The 22,410-nt window shown below is 34.0% G+C and overlaps 1 protein-coding gene across 5 annotated transcripts in view; it reads right to left on the reverse strand.

The window, feature by feature from the left end:
- The window catches only part of PPFIA2 (PTPRF interacting protein alpha 2), a gene marked incomplete at both ends in the record, with an annotated part of 310,363 nt that overhangs the window by 142,817 nt on the left and 145,136 nt on the right, over positions 1–22,410 (reverse strand). For 2 of the 5 annotated variants that reach the window (XM_084305872.1, XM_084305871.1), the window contains one exon: positions 5,347–5,409. The exons of 2 other annotated variants lie outside the window; for them this stretch is intronic. In XM_084305872.1, the coding sequence (XP_084161998.1) occupies positions 5,347–5,409 (63 nt within the window). Of the gene's footprint in view, positions 1–5,292; positions 5,410–22,410 lie in introns of all 5 variants that reach the window. One more of the 5 variants, XM_084305870.1, reaches the window with a different exon arrangement.

Genomic DNA, 22,410 nt, shown 5'->3' on the forward strand with positions numbered 1-22,410 from the left:
CTGGGAGATGACAGCCAAAAAATTAGTGTCATGTTAAAAATATTGTCATCAGCAATTAGAACTAATTTAATTTGCTTTTCTGCTTAGAAGTTTATTTGTTAATGAAGTTACTCCTAAAATCAGAAGTACAGAGTTTGGACAAAAGCTTGAGAACAGAAATCCATATTTTTTTTTTCCCCTTTTTTTACCCATGGATAAAGTAACACATCTGAGTGCTAGCGCGGTCTGACACCTGAAGGTGTGCCAATCACATAAAATGTGTTTGTACCTTCAAGAGTACAAAATTTACCAAAGAGGCCACTCTTTGGTAAATTCCTGAATCTTGTGAGGGCTGAAAGAGCTGAAGGTGTTCAGCTAAAAGGTCAAGGAGCTTTCATAGCTGCCTGATAAAGGTTGGAGATTTCAATTATGTTTAGGCTTCTGACTTTTTGTTCCTATGCCCAGTAGTTCTGGATTATTATTTTTCCTCTCTCAACCTCAGAAACATTCCCAGGACAGGAAAAAAAAAAAAAAAAAAAGATTTCATCTTTCCTAAAAATAAAGGCATTGGGCTTAAACTTAAGGAAAAAATGCTCAGCCTATTCACATGAACATCTTTATTTATATAAAAAAAAAAAAAAAAAACATAGGAAATGCAATTTCATCCTCATTTAGAATATTTTAAGGTATCTGTATTTTATCAAAGCTTTCTCTCATCTCTCTTCCTCACTGTAACCATCCCCCTCAAAACATTAGAAACAGTGTAAAGAATTAAGATTGCTTTAAGATTGCTGATGAATGAATATTTTAAAAGACACTGCATAGCAGGAGAATTTGATAAAGCATAGGCAAACTGCTGTTTTCACATAGAACTTCTGTATAAAATATACATGCCATATATCTTGCCTAAAGCCATAAGACAGTCAAAAACATTTATGTTACAAATTTACTCTCATTAAGCTACACAACTAATAAAAACATCTGTCCAAACAAAGCAGCCCAAATCACATATGCTGGCATTTTAAAGGCCCTGCGTTTCCAAAGTATTTACTTTCAAACTTGTGAAATCTCTGTCAAGAATTCTTAAGGTGTGCATCGCTTTAGACAGAACAAATGTATCTTTTCCATGGAAACAGTAGCAGAATGGTACATTGTTTTGTACTTGTTCAAAATAAAATAATTAGTTTTGTTTTCAAATATATACAGTGAAAGATGTTTTAATTTATTATACAAAGCACATTAACAGCTCCCCCCCCCCTTTAAGTTCTGCTGCCTTGAATGAAGAAAACACAATGCTTAATACCTACCTTTCATATTTTGCTGTTTACTTTTTTACTGTTTATATTAAGGAGCTCTAAAGAAGTATTAATACCCCTATTTTGCAGAATCTCAAGGTCACGCAACTACAGCAATTGGATCTGCATACAAAGTGTCTTGGATTTGTTCTGACCATTAGCTTGCATTGTTTCAAGTAGTGGCATAGAAATATCATCAAGTAATGGCATAGAAATATCAGAGTATGACGGACTGTTACATCTAAATAACTCTTTATCCATGACTGATGCCCATCAAGGCATATTAGAACCCATGTGAACTCTAAAAGCACATCTACAGAAATTACTTCTTATCAAGAAAAAGTTTCTTGTTTTCAAAGTGTACAGCAAATTTATTAATTGTTCAACAACTAAAATATAAAAATAATACATGTACATATGTACAGATATGATCAAGGTTTATGATATCTTTCTTGCATATCTTGCATGAAAGAGAGTTAAGTGCCTCTCACTATCCTACTATCCTACTAAACAATATGCAAGATAAGGGAATAAACTGTAATAGCATATTACTGTTGTCTATACTACCAATTTCTTCACTCAGCTTCTCTCATGTAAACAATTTATAATAATGAGAAATAGAATACAGAAAGTTTATGTGGTAATAAAGGTAAATTGAGGCCTGTAATGAAGACTGTAGAGGTATAAACTTCACAGAACAACAGCATGGAAATTATATTTTTTCATTGTGGAAAACTGCCCACAAAATTTCACCTTAATTCCTCAAAATTTCTGAGTTTCCAAATCTGAATATATAGCAGTTTCTTTTTGTTGTTAAGTTTTATTGCAAGCTCTGCAGTGTATTTCTATGAAGCAAAATAATGTACTACACTCTTTATATTTAAATACCTGCTTAGTTTAATTGTTAATATCATTAATAGATGTTACTTAGGTGTAATAAAGTGTTTTTCTCATGTTTTAGCACATATGATTCATGAACAATATATTCTATATTAATATGTTAATATAAAAGTGTGCTTGCAAAAAAGTCTAAGAAACTGGGCTTTATTTAGTAATGACGGACTTCATAAATGGTTCCCAAACATCAGGAGACTAAAGGATTTAGGAATGAATTAAAAACTGCAATTATTCATGAATTTTTTGGATGACTCTTTTCAGTTACACTATTTATTAGAAACTGAAGCTGGATCTGTTTTTGTATTTGTTACAGTGTCCCAGAAAGATCTTGTGTCAAGAGAAGAACATGTAAAGTATGTTCCTCCTTCCCTTTGTACCCTGCAAGATGCTGGGTGAAGGGGTAAGCACAGATTTCCACTCTTTATCCTTGCTGCAGGCTATGTGCTTTTAGATGACATGTAGATGTTGGTAAGGAATGTATTCTGTCTCTGAACCGGAAGCTTTGTTATAAATTCAGAAATCCGATAAAATAGGAAATAAATTTGCAGAATTCAAGTATAAAAAATCATCTGCACAAGATAAACTTTCATTGAGAATTATTCCAAATTTTGAAATAGAGAAAATATGATATATCCTCATTAGGTCTTCAGAGTAAACAATTTGGTTGCTTCCATGCATTCATATAATGAGAATCTAATATTAGATCTTGTGGCCAATTGAAAATAGTTTTGAGTGTAAGTAAATAACAATTGAAAGAGATTGTTTCACACCATTTGTGAATGATTTTCTCAGCAGGAGAAAAACAGTAGTTTTAAGCATGAAAAGTTTTATTTTTAGTGTTCACACTAAAAGTGAAATCTAGAATGTGAACTTTTTTATTAAAGAGCATTTAAGACTTTTTAGTTTGTGGAGAGAATTCAGAGGGAAATACTGAAGCCCAGTCTTCCAATTGGATTGCAAGATTTTTCACTGTTATCCAGACAGGAATTACTTTTTTTCCCAAGATTCAGCTTTGAGACTTAATGTCTAGTTTAAGCTATTCACCTAACCTACTGCTTAAGTTAAGAAAAAAAGACCACTCTGTCACAATTCCTCTGCCATTTTAAGGGGATGATTCTTGAAATGGTGTACCTTGTTTTCTTCATTGAAAGAAGCTGTATCATAGCTTATTTCATACCAGGCTTTTAGAGGGCTACAGTTTAGCGATGTAAATTTTGCTGTAAGTAACAAGTTAAACTGAGAAAGCGGAGTTTGTATTACATAATTTTAATAACCTATAAGCAAGATGTCTAAGCCAACATGACCTTTTAGGTCCCCTTTTCAGTACATGGACAAAGACTGATATTTTCAGAGAGCTGACAGGTGATACTGACTCTAGCCTTCACATTCTCTGGAGCAGAGACAACTACATTAAATTTGACATTAAACTTTAGGCAGGAAAATCAGAAGATGCAGTTAGAAGAGCATGTAACAAATTCTAATTTTTATTCCCATTCTTATGGAGTTTTATATATTTCTTTTTAGAGGAAAAAAAACAAAACAAAACAAAACAAAACTACAGGAGTCCAGAGAGAATAAACTACTTTTTTTTTTTTTTTTCTTTTCTCTTTTTTTTTTTTTTTTTCTTTCTTTTCAAAGGGGAGAGGGATCATTAGTTTACAATTCTGGTTCTTGTGATTTCTAAAGGCAGGAATAAGGACATTCTTGTTCAACAGCAGTTAATGAATCCCATACTGATTTTGGTGGTACTGAACATAATCCGAAGAATGAAAAAGTAATCTATGAGTTGTTGATTTACGTCATTCTTTTAAGAAGCATCTATTTAGAGTCTGTCTTAATGTAATTTTCAAAAACAAAATAAAATGCCCCAAACAATTGTGAAGTAACGGTACATACCAAAATACCTAAATCTGAAATCCTGCAGTTTTTCATACTTGTGAATTATTATCTTTCATTAAAAATGGTACTATTTGCAGACCAAAATGTCAAGATTGTCCTGCTGAAGTTAAAATCGTGCTGAAAATCTGGAAGAGACTGGGGATTAATCATGTATTGTATATTGAGGGACTTTTTTCCTCTGCACATAAGCAAGCCTGAAATGAATCTAGCAGTACAAATCATAGTCAAGAAGTTACTGTATTGGTCCATTCAAGAAATCCGTAATGATTCAGGCAGTCAGATGCAATATTTTCATATACTGTGACATAAAGAATTTCTCAATATTCCCTTAGGAGAATAACCTTTCCAGGAAAAAAAAAAAAATTTGTTTGTGTTTATTTTACTTTTCCAGAAATAGTGTGGATGAACTAAGTTCTTAACTGTATAGTACTTGTACTTTGGTTATATCTTATATCTCAAAAAAACTTCAGGTGATGGAAATGTTTATCCAGATCTCCTTCTGACAGTTCTCCTATAAATAAGATATTTTTTAGCTGTAAAGTAAATTGCTAAACACATTATATGACAAAAAATGGTTTCTATATAATGAAGAGTCAAAATATTTTCTCAGCAGTACATCCCAAATTCCTATTTATGTTACCCCATTAATGTATACAGCTCTATTTTGGCTCAATGACTTTCCATTTTCAGAACAGATTTAGTAAAAGTGATATATTACTTATTATACTACAAGTGAATAAATTGCTTTTTCTGTTAGCAAAAATTGTTTTCTTATTCTGTTTTCATCAGCAGTAGTAACTCTTCCTTTCTTCTGTTTTAAATCATGGGATATATTTGTTTAAGCAAGAAAAACAAAATTACCTTTCTTCCAAATTTAGTATTACACATCTTCATATTAAAATCCAATTTAGAACAAGGTTAAGTAGAATAAATATAGCTTCTCATTGCTTTCCTAATTTTGCCTACTGCTGTTCTACTCATTTCAACTGACAAGAGCATTGAGCTGGGAGAGAAGCAAGGTAAATTCAGAAGGAACTGTGAATATATTATCATTGTATTTATTCAGTAGTGCCATCAACTCGTATAGATAAATGACACTAGTTCAGTATTTTTATAGGCTGAGACCTCACTTGTAGTACAATATTCAGTGACCCTGAAATATATATTATGAAGTAAACTCAAGATGCACAAGCTCCCGTGGGCAACAAAATATCAAATTCACATAAGGATGTTTTGCATTTAAATTACACAAAAATCCAAGATATGTAAAACATACATTAGGGCAGGATATGGTCCTTTGAATGTTATTCTCAATGCTCGTACCAGCAGCAACCGTCATCTGAAAAAGGGATTCAAAGATTCTGCTGAATGGAACAGAATTTTGTAAAGTGCTACAGTATAATTAAATTACACCATGTTAATAAGATGAATGTTATTAATTATCATTCAAACAAGCTGAACTGAGAAAAAAAAATGTTGCTCAACTGACATTCACAAAATAAAAATTAAAAGTATCGTTACATCTTTTGGCTAATGTAGTGTTAACAACCAAATATTATATTATTTATATGTTCTGTACAGTGCTATGCAGAAGTGAACTCTGACACATTGTCAAACAGTCAGATAACTGTGGAAAAATAATTGTACCTCGATGACTAACTTTAAACTGAGTTCTCTACCTAAAGCAAGATTGACCACTTCACAAGAAAGAAGGAAAGTAGGATTTTCTCCCCAAAATTACTCAAATTAAAATAGTTTATGGACAGACACATAAGAAACTATTAAATTGTAAGGAAGAATTTACCTATTAAACAGATATTTTTTTTCAAGCTGCCTCAGGCTTCTCTATTGTACCAAACAATCATAATAATGGAAAATAGTATGCGAAAAATTATATGTTGTTAAAAATCTGAAAGTCCCTTTTAAAGAATGCTTTTTAACATTAAATGTTGTTTTCCTTCATTTTTCATTACCTTTTCATGTGTTTTTGCAGAGCCCAACATAAAAAATGCTTCTGTAGGCAATCTAACCAGGTTACTAGACTAACTCTCTAAACAATTTATTTCCATTGTTGAGAGTAATAATAAACACAACATTCATCCTAATTATAGTTGAGCTTTGTCATCTCTCAAAATAAATATTGACCAAAACTTTATTTCTGTGACTATTTATCACTTTAGTAAGTGAGGTGGTAAACCTGGTATTGACAGAGTATATACATATAACTGATAGAGTTCTGAATAGACACTATTTTTAGAGTTCTGAATAGGAAGCATTTTGATATTCAAGTATTTGTAATAGCATCATATAACATCTGAATATACAACATATTGCAATGTGACTTTACTATAATTTAAGATGAATTTAAACTTGACTATGTTGTGACTTATTTGTGCAGGAAATTAAAATGTGCATATTTTCAGTATTTTTAATATTAACCACAGGCATGTATGCATCTTTCTCTGTCTATGAAGAATATTGCCAATGCACTTAATGTTATGATTTGTATCAATTTTTAAATATTTGAAAGCACTTTAAACTTTCAATGCTTTAAAGTATACTTATGCTATTAGTGGGAAGAAAAAGACTAAATCTGGAATTTTAAGCAAAACTCTCCATTCTGCCAACACCAACAATTTCTTATATTGCTTGTCTCAACTTTCCCTTCTTCAAATTCACATCCTTAAATATTTGAAAGCATTTTCATAATACTGTTTTGATTATTTTTTAAAGGAAATTTCACTTCATACAAAGTAACTACTTTTGAAAAGAACATTTCCATGCAAAGCAACTTTGTGATCAGCTGATGGATAATGTTTAGATGGATATTTAAAACACTGCTAATCCAGAATTTTGTAAGGAAGACACAGCCCACATTATGTCAGGATGACACTGTTTTAAATGAACAATATCTCAGCACAACAAAACACATACATTATGAACTTTATGTATTCAGTATTTGTCTTATACATCTTTATTACTAGCCTAACGCCCATTACATTTAATTTCAATGTTTTTACATATGAAACTATTTAAAAAGTTAGAAACACATGCACCTAGATTAATGTGTAAATTATTTACATTTTATTGCACATTTTTTGATTAATATACATACAATATGTACACTATATATGATGATTTCTGATAATTTTGTCCTTTCATGTGAAAAGGAGGACTACTGTATACTTTTGACTGCTGCATCTGCGCTGTTATCACGCACTGTATATTCATCTTTTCTGTACCTAATTGTTTTAATAGCACTAATCTCTTAGCAATTTATTTCAAATTATGTTTTAAACATTTTCCTGTTGGAAAACTATGACGAAAAGTTTATTAATGAAAGGTATAAAATTAACAGTGCTTAATTCTAGTAACTAATACATTTAAGGTCCAATATTTTGACTATTCAGGCCAGGAAACTTTACATAACTAGAAATGAGTGATCTTTGATCTTTCATTGATGTAAGCGTGTTTTCTTACAGCTGTGGTAATTTCCTATGCAATCATATTCATAGTATAGCTATTATGTCAAGTTCAAGAGAAGAGAACTGAAATAAAAACATTCAATAAAAAGTATGAAACTTGTGCATTATTTCTAAAATTGTTTGTCTTCAAACTATGTGTATTAAGGCAAGTATATTTTATTGTCATATGTAAATTTTGAGATACAAAATTCATGACTGAATTATGCAGTATAAGTAATGCAGCAATTCCCATCTCATGCATGTTGATAAAATATTTATTCTATTAAAGAAGGCATTTAATATTATAACACCTACTTAGTACTTTGTAGTCTAGTAACTGTAACCTATTAAAATTAATATTCATGAAACTTTCTATTACAGTTTGTTTTTCCTCTTGGAGACAAATAATAAGCATCAAAATTTATCACGGGAAATAGGTGGGTCTACAGGGAGAGAAAATACCAAAACCAAAGCTCTAGAACATGTATATGTTCTGGCTTGGGATGAGTGCTTCAACTACTGTTTGCTGTGAACCGCATACACAGGGACAGATTTTCAAGCTTTATCTTAAGTGGTGGACCCTTTCCTCTCTCTGTTTGGTTTCCATATAAAAGAGCCCTTTGTGAGGTTGTGGCACATCTGAAAAAAAATTATGGAATGCAAAGGAAAAAAGCATCACCTGTGAAAAACCCTCTAGGTACACACACAATCAACCTACACCTTCTGGAGTTTCCTTGACTGCATCTGATGATAATCATAAATAATGACCCGCATATGCACCAAACTGGCCTACATTTCACAGCTAGATGTGAACAGTGAGAAGGATATCTGAGACTACAATTTCATTCTCCTGTGGAAGCACTAAAATAAAATGCAGTTTCAGCTAATTCTGTAAACTTACCTGCTAGAAATAGCTGAAAGTTCAGGAAGTCTAAAATAGTCAGAGTATCTAATACTATTATTCCTGAGCTTACCCCTTGTAGCAACTTTATTTTTTTCTCTGGTTAGTTACATTGGGCTTTCAAGTGATCTTCCTGTTCAGATCACATGAAGCAAGACATTTTCCTAAATACCCACATCATTAGAATCGAAACCTTCTTAATGAGTCTCTGGTCAAAGCTTTAGGTAGTTCTGCATTCAGTTCTGATGTGACTAGTACAGCATTTAATTTCAAGGTGAATTCCAAAATAAGATGTATTCAGATTTGCTAGCATAAAAAAAAGAAAGTCAGATTTCATAATCAGTAGTATCCAAAGCTGTTGCCAAATTCAGAGATACTCACTGAATAAATCTAAATTGTTGGTAGACTGAAGAAATCAATGCATAACTGGGGAAGCCCTATTCTTTAACCTTTGTAGCAGGTATCTGACCATTCAGATCTGCTTACTGGAAAAGTAATGATAATTATGCTCTCAGAGATAAAAATTCTCCTTCAGAACAATATTTGGTGCTTCTTCACAAGAACTTTTATGTGACCTTTCTTAAATCATTCAATAAAGCCTAAAATGCTATTTAAGTATTTCAGTCTATTGAAAATTTTATTCACTCATATTAATGAGTGAAAATAGGCAAAATCAGAAAAGATCTGGTTCTTTCTTCATGTTTATGTCATCTCTTTGTGGGGGAGCTAACTGAGGTAATGTGTCAGAAAGCCATCTGAACGGTCTTCAAGGTAAAAAGCCCCAAAGGAACAAACCAGTTACCTACTTTCTAGAGCCATTTCCGTGAATAATCCCCACTTTCACAGTACATAAGATACAACATTTCAATAAGTTTATACTTCATAGTGAAATTCACTACCTATTCTCTACAACAACCACCCCAGGACACCCAGACTATAAAACTAACCTCAGCTAAGTCTGTCCTGATGAAATGAAGCTTATTACACATACTACTCCATTCAGCTAACATGATCACTTCAATGAGCCGTATCTTCAGCTCACGCTGAAATCAGTTTAATCTAGATTCAAATGATAGACCCATTTGGACAAATGCATACTAATGCAGAATCTGTAGTTTTTCTTTTGTTTATTTGCTTTTTAAGCGTAACATGAACTATAGGTCATACTGAAAAATAGACAGCTCTCTTTGCAATTGAAGGCCATAAGGCCTCACTGAACATCATGGTGCATTACATCATAGATACATCAGACTTCTCTGGTATCTGTGACGGTACAAGCCTATTCTAACAACTTTAAAAAGTTATGTTGCCATGTGAATTCACAGTAACTATGTAGATGTCATTCATATTGCCTGATCTAAAGAGAAAGATAAGTGTCATATCCATGTGGTGGCAAAGTGTAATTTAATAATCACAAAGGTATATTTTAAAATTCACAGGCTGAATACTGGATAATTTTCTGTGACAGTTATCCCACCGATGTGTTCTCTTTTACTGAAAACCGTTTCAGACCTTGACTGGACAGAACCCTGGGACACCTCATCTAGTTAGTCACAAATGAACTGATAATCTTCAGAGATCACTTCCAAGCTAAGTTGTGCTATGATTCTATTACTTTTCAATATTAAACTGTTATTTTCAATATTTATTTTTATAGAATGCATAGTTCTCATGATGCTAGATTTGGTACCTATAAACTGAGAAAGATAGAGAGAACTCCTTTGGATAGAAGGGAAACAAGCCAGTCTATGTATCTAGACAACCTGGACACAATTTTAATCCTGAGAACAGTTCTGCTGATACCTCTGCACTTGCCTGTGCAAGAGATCTTTTCTATCACTTTCCCAGATCTTTTCCATCACTTTTAAGTGGTGGTTTGAAGCCCTTGGGGCTTGCTTGGGAAAAATGAAAGAAGTCTGTGACAACTAACAAGTGATTTCAGATCTTCATTGCTGACCTCATTATGAAAAAAAATGGCATGTCCTTCCTCTTCTTCAGCCACCTCTGAGACTCACCGGTTGGCTATAAGTCTTAAAACTGCCTGTAAAGGGTGGCTTAGAAAGCAGTGAAGCAATGAAGACAACTCTTTCAGGCTCACTGAAGACCAAACTTGCCTGTCACAATTTGCTCTTGGGTAAGGGTTGACTGCACCCTCTGGGACACTTTAGACCCCATGCAGAATTCCAGCAGGTGGCTCAGACACACAGCCCACTTTCAAGGTAGACTTTTAGGTGGAAAAGATGAAAGACAGACTGTGCCACACTTAGATCTATTGAGGAGACCACTCCTTCAGTGTAACGGAAGCATAACTAGGGAGGACAAAAAAATGTAACGGATACATTTAAATCTCTCCTGGCTAGTCAAGTAGGGGACTTAACTAAATGAAGAAGTTGGCATTTATTCTGGAAAATGAACCCAGCAGGTTGATGAATTGACCTTTAAGATCATCAAGTCCAGCCATTAGCCTGACCTAGCAAATTCCATCACTAAACCATGTCTCTTAGTGCCACATTCACAAGTCTCTTAAATACCTCTGTGGATAGGGACTCCACTACTTCCCTAGGCAGCCTGTTCCAATGCTTGCCCACCCTCTTAATAAAGCAGTTCTTTCTTACATCCATTCTAAACTTCCTCTGGTGCAACTTGAGGCCATTTCCTCAAATCTTATCATTTGTCGCCTAAGAAAAGGAGACTGACACCCACCTCACTGCAACCTTCTTTCAGGCAGTTCTAGGAAGTGCAGAGGTCTTTCCTCAGACTCCTCCAGACTAAATGACCCCACTTCCCTCAGCTACTCCTCATAAGTCTTGTTTTCTAGTCCCTTCACCAACTTCGTTGCTATTCTCTATACATGCTCAAGCACCTCAATGTCCTTCTTGTAGTGAGAGGCCCAAAACTGAATAAAGTACTTGAGGTGTAGTGTCACCAGTGCCAAGTGCAAATGAACAATCACTGTTCCAGTCCTGCTGACTACACTATTTCTGATGCAGGCCAAGATGCCATTGGCACTTGTAGACATATTATAAGAACATTTGATGTTTATTGTGCATATACACACATGCAGACCTATATCTATTCATATATATTTGTACATACACTATGCATAAATTAATAATTACTATATGCTTGATGATGATGACAAGCAGAAAAAAAAGAAATTAAAAAGAATAACAAAAGCCACACTCTACAACCATCTACATCTATATTAGCTCTCTGGTATGTGCAATGACCTGTACATACTTGACTTTGTACATGGGAACATTCCCACTGAGCCACAGGAAACTTCCTCTCTCTGTAGAGTTAAATCTACATGTTAAAAAAATTGCAAGATCTGGTCCTTAAAATCTAATATGTAGAAAGACAAGCCTTGCAGTGTAGAAATCTTCCCACAGGACTGTTACATGATGATACGATGACATAAGTAAGTAAGCATTTTAAAGAGATAAGATTCATATTTATTTCTTACCAGTATCAGAGTGAAAGAACTGTCTAATTATTCATTGATTAATCATTTTGAAAATCTTTTGGGATGTGAATGCTGAAAAATTCTGTAGTTAAAACACCATCCTATATTTAAACTATAAAGTGTTGATTTAAATGTATTGAATTTAGGACTTTTTTTTAATAGCAAGGTTTGGAACAGTGATCACAGAAGCAGTGTTTGAATTTATGTAGCCATTAAGATTTTTTGAGATCATGTGTCTGTGTTGTACCAAGGCACAGAACTAATTCAGCCATATCCTCTATTGTTAAAAATTTATTGTTAAAATTTATTGTTCAAAATTTACATCCAGGTTAGATAAAGCTCAAGTGTACCTGAGAAGCCTATACAGGTTTCAAAAACCTCATCTTATGAGAGAGAGAAATCTTAAGAATGAGGCATGGTTCACAGTGACATTGAAAGCTCTCTCAAAGGCAAAATGAAGCCAAAATTTTGAAAATGTGTTTAAAATATAGTGAATCATACTTGCTTTAATTTGAAAATTTTGCTTACTGTTGTCCTATTCTAACTAAATGACTATGGCAGACAGCAAAGCTGAAAGCATGCCTAAATCTATTTCATGAGCAGTACACAATTTTGCTTGCCCAAAAAAGTAAGGTGAAGCCTATTTCAAACTATTCCTATTCTAATCCTCAGCTTTCTATATAGGGAAAAAATAGTAGGACTGTAAATGCCAGTTTGGTAGAGCAAAATGTTTTGTTTTGTTTTATTTTATAGTAAATATTTCCCTGATTTTCCTGAATGCATATGACTGTACATGAAGTTTCTTGGAAACCAAGGGACAATTTGCTCCCTGATATCTTGGAAGCAGGACGAAGACGAAGAAAAGGTACCCATGGTGAGTGCAGAATGTGGTGCTTTCTTGCAGTCCTGAGAAAGGATATGTATATATTTTCAGGGAAAATGATTTACAAAGTCTAAGCTTCTTTTTTTTTTTTTTTTTTTTTTTTTTTTTTTTTGTATTTAGTTCCAGTAAGAGATCTGATATCTTGAATGTGTGTGATAATGACAAAAAGGTTGAAAAATAGTTGTGAGGAATTTTGTGACTAGGCATTCTCACTACACAAGAGGCAAATGTCATTTTGCCTGGAGAAGCCCATTGGAGATTTTACTTCTGACTTAGGTATCCTGCTATCTGGTTTCATGATTACGTAAGTGTTGTTATGATGGGAAAAAAAATCATAAAAAAATCCACCCTTATGAATTCTCAAACATCAAGACTCAGAGCAAGTTAATTGCATCATAAAAAAATATTTGTGTTTTACTGTTTATGACGTGTATTTACTTAGCGAGGCTACTCTTTAAAAGCACTTAGTACACCTTTATCATTTAATTGTACATGTACACCTTTATCATTTAGCTATGCATACATATACATAAAGGAATTTAAACTTTGACTCACCAAGGCAACTCATCAAAATTTAAACTGAACTTAAGGGCTCTGAGCAACAACAAACCGGTCTTTTAAGGAAAGTCTTCAGAATAGTCTATATGGAAATTGTAGTCATAGATAGATGAGCTTCAGTAATGGTTTATCCTTCATATCCAGAGAAGAGTCATTAAGTATAACAAAACAACTTGTATTAATTTAAAGTATCCTACATCAGTCTGGGAACATCCTCTTGTACCCCCTGTACAAATCATTGCAAGTTATTTGTTATGTGTGAGCTTTATACCATTTATGCTATGTTGGTACACGAATCCCTAATATTCCAAACTTTAAATGTAAACCAATGACAACTCCTAAGAAAAGTAACAGAAAACATCTGAGGTAATGAGGAGTTCTCTCTTCAGACGGTAAACTGGAAAACTCCAGTTTAATTTATCTTACAAAGGAAAAAGGACATAATATCTTGCCTGAACTCAGTCCCCTGGTGCAGGGTGAAAAAGAAATGACCTGACACAGTCCATCCCCTGTGGTCAGAGAAGCCAGTTGTGAAGAATTGACCATACCCTGCCACACTGCTGTGTTCAGCACAGCTATGTCAAGAGATCAAGGGAGAGTGAAGAAAACTCCTTCAGTGCCCTACAGTGACAAACTGAGAGAGGCTGCCTGTGACTCTGACTCCCCTACCCTAGACTCAACACAGAGGAGGGCTGGGAAATATTGGATAGACCACATCTAATAATTTCTGAGTGGTTCATTAAATTGTAAATCTGAAGGATGTGAATGCAGAGCAAAAAATAATTATCTTGCATAAACTGAGTGTAAAACGGAAGGTTGCTGTGGTATAACTTTCATATACACAGTTACCAGCATCTCAAGGCACAAGCTTCAATCTTCAATATCTATCATCATGTCATTGATAAACATTATTGAACATGATAGAGAGTTTTGAATATTATCTGGGAAAATACATATGAAAAGGATTTTAAAGCATATACACTGCCTTCCCTCTTCCACCTACCCCCTCCCCCCATCTTTCTTTTATATGCATTTTGGAAAGGTATCCACCACACAGTGCTTCTCTTCATTTATAATGATTTCTCATTTGTTTTTTTTTTAAATACTATATAGTGATTAAGTGAATCTACTCCTGATCTATCTTTCTTTGGCTATAGGAGAAAGAGGAAACACTATTTTAAAAGTTGTAGAGCTGGGTGAAGTTAGAGGAAAATAAAAACTATGTAAGAGCACTCTGTTGCTTGATGACGCAAGAGGAATGATTTTTTTTCATTAAAGCTCTGCCCATTCTAATTCCAACAACGATAGGTCTGATGAGATTATTAGTCTAAATCCTAGACCGCATGAAAGGAGTTTCATATTCTATTTTGTACAGGTAAAGTATCACTTTTAAAACTAAAACCTCATTCTATAAGCTCAATAAATACAGGTAACATTGTTACACCCTGTTTTTTTTTTTTTTTTTTTTTCTTATAGTCTGTCTGCTAAGAGAAAGATGTTCCCAGAAATGTAGATATCTGGTGGCCTATAGAGTGTTTTACTATAACAGTTATTAATTTGATGCTTTGTTTTAAATGTTTATCCTTCCAGAGAAAAATACAGCTTTCTCTTGAAGATATGAGTGGGATAGGCATATGATACTGCTAATTCCTGGGAGATTTAATGCTACTCTGTTCAGCTAGCTTCCAAGAGATTTGTCTCTCTCCCTCCCTGACTGTACAACATTTTGCTGGTCCTGAATAGATCAGGGTCATCACATGCATTCTTGCTGTCTTACAACAATTATTATTTATTTAAAATAAATTTTATTAAAACTGGCCACAAGATTTGCTAGGCACTGTGCAGGTACAGGCCTGAGAATTTTTCTTTTCTGAAAAATGTCAGAAGAGAACATTTCATGTGTGTATAAATAATTCACAGTACTTGCTTTATTTACTTTTCCTAGGATGTACTGAAGCCCAGGCCACAGACTTCAGCAGCAGTAGTTTTATTTTCCCTTAAAGACCTCCAAATCCATTGAGTTCTCAAAAGACATTGAAATGCCAAACAAATATATACCAATGCAGTGCTACTTTCATGATTTACCCACAGTTTCAGGAACTGAAGCTGCTTAGGATGCTGTAAAATAGCAGCAAAGGCAAATTAACAAGTCTATGCGTTTTTATTTATTTATTTATTTATTTATTTTTCCTCAGCTGTTCATAACCCTTTGGGCATCAGCCAGATGTCAGAAATCAGTTCAGCTTCACATTAATGTCATTTGAGAAAGTCATAAGGAGAGGCAGATGCAAGCAGAAAAAATACACCTTGGAAAGACAGCTCAAAGATGGAGGATATAGGTGGAGAGGAGTTGGAGGCACTTTCACGGAAAACAACTAAGAAGCTATGAGAGACAAAGAGGCAACACAGAACACTGTTTTTAAGTATCCTCTTGAAAATAAATCTGAAAAGTGTATCTCTGATAGAAAATAAGTGATTATTTGCATTAACCCTCAAATGTAGTGTTTCCTCTCTTGTATCGCACTAGGGAGTGGAAATAATGTGATCATCCATGGAGTCTGACTCAGAAGTTGTTACTGTAGACACAATAAACTCCCAGTTATCCCTGAATTTGTGCAGGATTTGCTGCTCCACCTGGATACATACAAGTCCATGATCTGATAGGATTCATCTCAGAGTACTCAGAGAGCTGGTTGAAGTCATCATAGGACCTCTCTCAAATATCTTTCAATGGTCTTGAGAATTGGAAAAGGTCCCAGTTGACTGGAAGCTGGCAAATGTAGTCCCAATTTTCAAGAAGGGCGAGAAAGAAGATCCTGGCAATTACAGGCCTGTCAGTCTCACTGAAGTGCCTGGCAAAATTATGGAGAAGATTATTCCAGGAGTTATTGAAAAACACCTACATGACAGCACAGTCTTTGGTCAGAGCCAACATGGGTTCCCTAGGGGAGGGTCATGTCTAGCTAACTTAATTTCCTTCTACAACAAGATCACCCAGGTAGTTGACCAAAGGAAGCCAGTCAATGTAATCTTTCTGGACTTCAGTAAAGCTTTCAATACTATCTCTCACACTATCCTTCTGGACAAAATGCCCATAATACAGCTAGATAAAAGCATAATAAATGGTGAACAATTGGTGATGTGTCAGGCCCAGAGGGTTCTTGTAAATGGCGTTACATCATGCTGGTGACCTATCACTAGTGGGGTTCCCAAGGACTCCATTTTAGGACCAGTCCTCTTCAATGCTTTCATAAAGGATTTGGATGAAGGACTTGAAGGTTTTTTGAGCAAATTCATGGACAATACCAAATTGTGTGGAGCTGTTGATTCCGTTGAGGGTGGTGAGGCCTTGCAGAGAGATCTGGACAAATTAGAGAACTGAGCAATTACCAACAATATGAAGCTTAACCAGAGCAAGTGCCGGATTCTGCACCTGGGAAGGGGCCAACCCTGCTTATATGTACAGGCTGAAGGACTAGATACTGAAGAAAGGGATCTGATCACTTGTGTTTTTCAGCCTGGAGACGAGAAGACTGAAGAGACACCTTCTCACAGTCTACAGCTTCCTCAGAAGGGGGAATGGAAGGGCAGGTGCTGATTTCTTCTTTCTGGTGACCTGTGATAGGACCCAAGGGAACAGCTTTAAGGTGCCACAGGGGAGGTTCAGGTTAGACATCAGGAAAAGGTTTTTCTCCAAGAGTATGATCAGGCACTGAAAGAGGCTCTGCAGGGACCTGATCACAGCACCAAGCCTGTCAGAGTTCAAGTTTTGGACAATGCTCACAGACACGATCTGATTTTATTTTATTTTATTTTATTTTATTTTATTTTATTTTATTTTATTTTATTTTATTTTATTTTATTTTATTTTATGTTATGTTATGTTATGTTATGTTATGTTATGTTATGTTATGTTATGTTATGTTATTTATTTTTATTTTTTAAACTTTATTATCTTACTATTTTTGGATGGTCCTTCGGGGACCCAGGATTTGGACTCAATCATCCTTTTAGGTACCTTCCTACTAAGATATTCTAGAGAGTCCCAAGAGATAAAAAAATCCCAACCCCCCAAATCCAATACCATCAAAAGAAAAAACAATCCTTTTTTTTTTTTTTTAATGAAATGTTTAAAATTCCATTCACATTAATGTATGCACTTAACCTGTTTAAAAATAACACTGAGTTTCTCTTTTGTAAGCAAATCTCTCCGCTTGCAATGAACTAAAGAAATAAATCTAGTAGGTGACAAACCAAAATGAAGACTGGATTCCTTCAAAACATGCTAGATCTCATGAACCAAGACTTAGAGGATTTAGAGCCTTACTATCTTACAGTAATTACCCATAAAATATTTTGACGCACTTGTCTGGCAAGTCAATTTTATTCACACATAAAGGTATTTAGAAAAATGTTACCGCAGAATTTTTTTATTGTATAAATTAAAGTCTTCCAAATGAATAATATGATTTTTTGTAACTTATGAGAAGATTCTACACATTTTCACTTAAACATATAGAGAGATTGAATTCATAAACATCATATAGGTTTGAGCAGCCAATTTGTTTAGAATGGTTTCCAAGTTATCTTTAACCTAAAACAGATTTTCTTATTTCTAGATGTTTTATTTGATTTATTTTTACAAAGATACTTTTGAATTGGTTTATGTATGACTGAATGCCACTTGTTCTACTTGGCAAACAGTCCTTTTTTTTTTTTTTTTTTTAAACAAACAAACAAACAAACAAAAAAAAACAACAACAAACAAATCAAAGACCTAACACAAACAAAATGGCAGCTAGAAGATTCAGATCAGGAGCATACATCATAATTCCACTTTTAAGTTCATTCTTTCATTTCTACCTATGCAAATTTTCATGACCAGGATTACTCAGAGCATGGGAAGGCCTCCAACTCTGTGAAAATCTGTCTTTCTCACCAAACACAGGAAGAAAGTATATAGAATATATAACATAGTATCGTCAGCACAAAATGAAAAGAAAAATAGGGAAAATACAGTTATAGATGTTCACAGAGAGGAAAAGTTATTTTGCAGAAAGTGATAGCAGACTTCCATCATCCTGTCAGATCTATCTTAGTTAAGTCTTCTTGGACTTTTGCTAAAGTGCAGGATTTATCTAATCTTAGTTATTCACCATCAATAGTTAGTGTAAACACATTTAGAATGTAACTCATCTGGCCTATGTCATGATCTGTTTTAGGATGAATATCACGTAGAACTGGTTATTTTTCTTTACTAACTATAACTCAAATATAGATTTCTACATTTGATAACTAGTAGGTAGGAGAGGGACTTTATCTAGCCTTTGCACAGGAGCTTTTATAAAAAGAATTATTAAAAAGCACATGTTCAAAAATTAAATGAAATTCTAATCGTAAAGGAAAGAACTGAAACAACTTTGATTTAAAATAAATATGAAACTTTTCAGGATGAACAGATTGAGAATTTTGTGTCCTTATGTAATAAACAACATGTTTATTAGCAAAAGCTTTTTAAAGCTCTTTCTCAGCCGTCATTTTTGACGCAGGCTTACAACTCAAGCATGTCTCCATGTGTAATATTCCTTTCTGTCTCTTTATCATTTTCAAATCAGATGGATTTTCCTAACAGAATATTGAAAGAGCTATATCTTTTTTAATGAAAATGAACAGAAATGGGTGTTGAAATTATTTGTATTTCTCTAAGGGCAAGGGTGGTTAAAATGTGTGTGCATCAGATGAAAATTACCAAGACAGCAGTAACTAAGGAAAGAAAGGTGCCTGGAAAGAAAGGATATCCTGATACCTCAAATCTTGCAGCACTTCTCTGCATACAGGTATTCTACCTAAATAAGCATCTAGATTTTAGACTATAACAACCATTATCATGCACATATAAAAACTGGGACTATAGCACACCTTAAAATGTTGATTTTAAGAGCACATGCTTCACTGACAGTCATAAAAAGAATATAACAAAACAGTAAAACATTACCCTGGCAACACTTGCTCAAACAACCAAAGAATTAGCATCAAAGCATCACCGGATAAATACTGGCTATATTTTTTTTCTCAGATTCACTCACACAGAAACGTAAAAGACTGCAGATCCAGACAAAACAATCTTTTGAGTACATGACAACTGCAGATTTAGAGAAATGTATATCACTAAAGAAAGAATCTAGTTTGCAGAACAGGTATTCTGGTGTAAAAAATCCAAATTTGAACCCTGACTGTCTGACAACAACACTAATATTTTCTAGTGAGAAAAGTGAGGAAAAACAAATGTAGCTTTCTGACATTAAAAACAAAAACAAAAACAAAACAAAACAAAAAAAAAACAAAAAAAACATTGAAATTTTGTCCTATTATCACTGAAAAGTTGGCAACTGTAACAAAACTATAGTATGATTTTATCTGCATATTATACATGCTTCGAGAATTAGTTTTTTAAGCTATAAGGTGCTCGTAAAACATAGAAGATGAAAGGAAAGATGTGGCCTAATAGCCCCCAGACAAAGCATCTCCTTGGGAGAAACAGCAAGCTGTCAAGATTTTATACATATCTGAGCATTGTGAATTGTGCAAGTCCTCTAACAGTTGGAAAAGGAGAGATCAGAATACTCTGATCAACTGAAATAAAATTCCTACAGAGAAGAAATTGAGACAGCAAAGATCAATAAAGGGCAGCTGTGATCCAGAGTCTGTACCAAGGAAGCTGAAATTGAATTATTCACACAGCTCATCCAAATTAAATGTAATTCAGAGTACTTGAAGTTAAAAGATTCCTGACGTATTGATGAATAAAGAAGTACTTTGAAGGGTGATTATTAATATGAGTGTGAATTTCCTTAAAGTTAGATGGTTTGAATATAGCACAATCCTCTCTCCAGAAAGACTTCAGTTAATTCTCCCTAAGGAATGCCCAGCATAGATGAGGAGTTTTGTTCTTTAATTCAAATTTTCTTGGAAAAACACAATACTTTGCTTTGAAAGTATTGAAGTGATTCAAACTAGTAGGACTTGAAATGATTTTTTTTTTTTTTTCCATTGGAGTCTAAAATAAATTGCATTAGCTTCGATAAGCCACAGGAAGTACTCTGCAGCATAATCCTAGCTAGACAAACTCACATGAAAGTCTTAAAAGGAATATCTTTGAAAGCATTGAAAACATCTCATGCTTGGTAGGGAGAAGGAGGAAGGGAGATAGATAATTCTTAGTCAGTAACAGCAGCACAGCTGCCAAGTCTGGGGAGACTCACAGCACTGTGTTCCGAAAGTTGGAAAGCCAGAAGCACTGACTAGGCATGGTATAGACACATTCCTAAACTTGACTATGCAGTTGTTTGCCAAGCAACTTGCTACCAACTACTGGAAAATATCTCAAAGGCTGAGATTTCTGTAAAGGCCTGAATTCTACAAAGAGCTCACTCCTGATGTTAGTCTTATTGATATCAACATGAAGGGCTCAGTGCAATGAAGTATCTTATGTAACTAAGAAATATCTTTGGTTATTAATATGGTAACTGATTATGAGGTGTATTACTCTAATCATTATAATTTTGGTGTATATGGAAAAGACGTCTTATTGCGATGTCCTTGTGAATTTTTTCTTCCTTCCTTCCCTCCCTCCCTCCCTCCTTCTTTCCTCCCTCCCTCCCTCCCTCCCTCCTTTCCTTCCTTCCATTCATCTATTTTCAAAGTATGATAAGTCACAAACATTTTTTTTTTTGTTGCACTTTTGTGCATGATATTAATTAAAAAAAAAACAACAAAACAACAGGTAATGTCTGTAGTTAGAAATGTTACTTAAAATTGTAGCAGTAGTCACAGGAAATAAGCTCAGAAAAAAAAAGTTTTTTAAAAAATATGACAGTCAATATTTTATATTGCAATTTAAAATTATAACTGATTAAATAATGTTTTAAATACAGATATTATCATTCAAAAATGTCAAAAAGAAAACCTATGAAAAATTCTACTATGTGTATATTATCTAACATTGTCTCCAGACATTGGCTGTGATATGTACTTTTGTGTACCCAAGGAACACATGATTAACACTGACAGAAAACATAATTAAAAATATATGAGTTGGGAGTGTGGCTGTTATTTTCACATTTGTTGTGGAACAGAGACACATACATTAGATCAATAAATTGATTGATTCGGTAGCCTTAGCTATGAGTGTCACACAAACTTACAAGTACCACCTTTTCCATCTGAGAATCTAGCTGAGAACAGCCCTGCTCCTTTTGATGCAATTTTAACAGCTTTATGGTTTTACACATCCAGATGTCTCAAATAAAATGATGGGACTAGAGATAAATGTCTATACAAAAAAAATTATTTTCTAGATATTTTGTATCCCTGTGTGATACTGAATAACTAAATACTGTATAGTGAGATAAGTACCAAAATGTTCCTGCAAAAAAGACAGCAATGTTAAAGAAATCACACCTACAATTTCAGGTCAATGTGTTTTTGTGTTTTGAAAATATTCTCTGTTTCATTCATCTTTTAAATGTCTTTGAAGCTATTGCCTTTGCAAAATCTGTCCTCCTAGCAGCACAGGGTCTGAAACAACTCCACGTGTACAGTGAAACAAAGACATTTTTCATGAGTGCTTGTTTAAGAACGTTTATTTGGTTATGCATCTTCAATTCCCTACATCTGTGGATGTCTTTTCAGTTTGCTGCTATTATTTAAAAGCTTTGGTACACTTGAAACCCTTCGCTAGGCAGTACAATATTGTTATTTATTAAAAAAAAAAAAAAAAAAAAAAAAGATGACAGGTTTATATTCTTCCATTTTTCTGTTGTGCAGCCAAACAAAAAGATCAATTATTCCCTGTCACTGTCATTGATTCTGAGGTGATCAGATATTGTGTTGATGTTTTGGTACAAGAGCCAGAATAAATTAAACCTTCTGCCTCTTACCATCTTGTTGAGCTTAAATAAACCCTTTTCACTTTTCCACTTTGTGTATGTCAGAGCATTTTATCTTCAAATTTGAACTTTACAACAGTATTTTCCTAGCAGGATTAGATACACAAACAGTGCAAATGG

Source organism: Netta rufina (genome assembly GCF_964035555.1).
Source record: "Netta rufina genome assembly, chromosome: 1".
Lineage (NCBI taxonomy): Eukaryota > Metazoa > Chordata > Aves > Anseriformes > Anatidae > Netta > Netta rufina.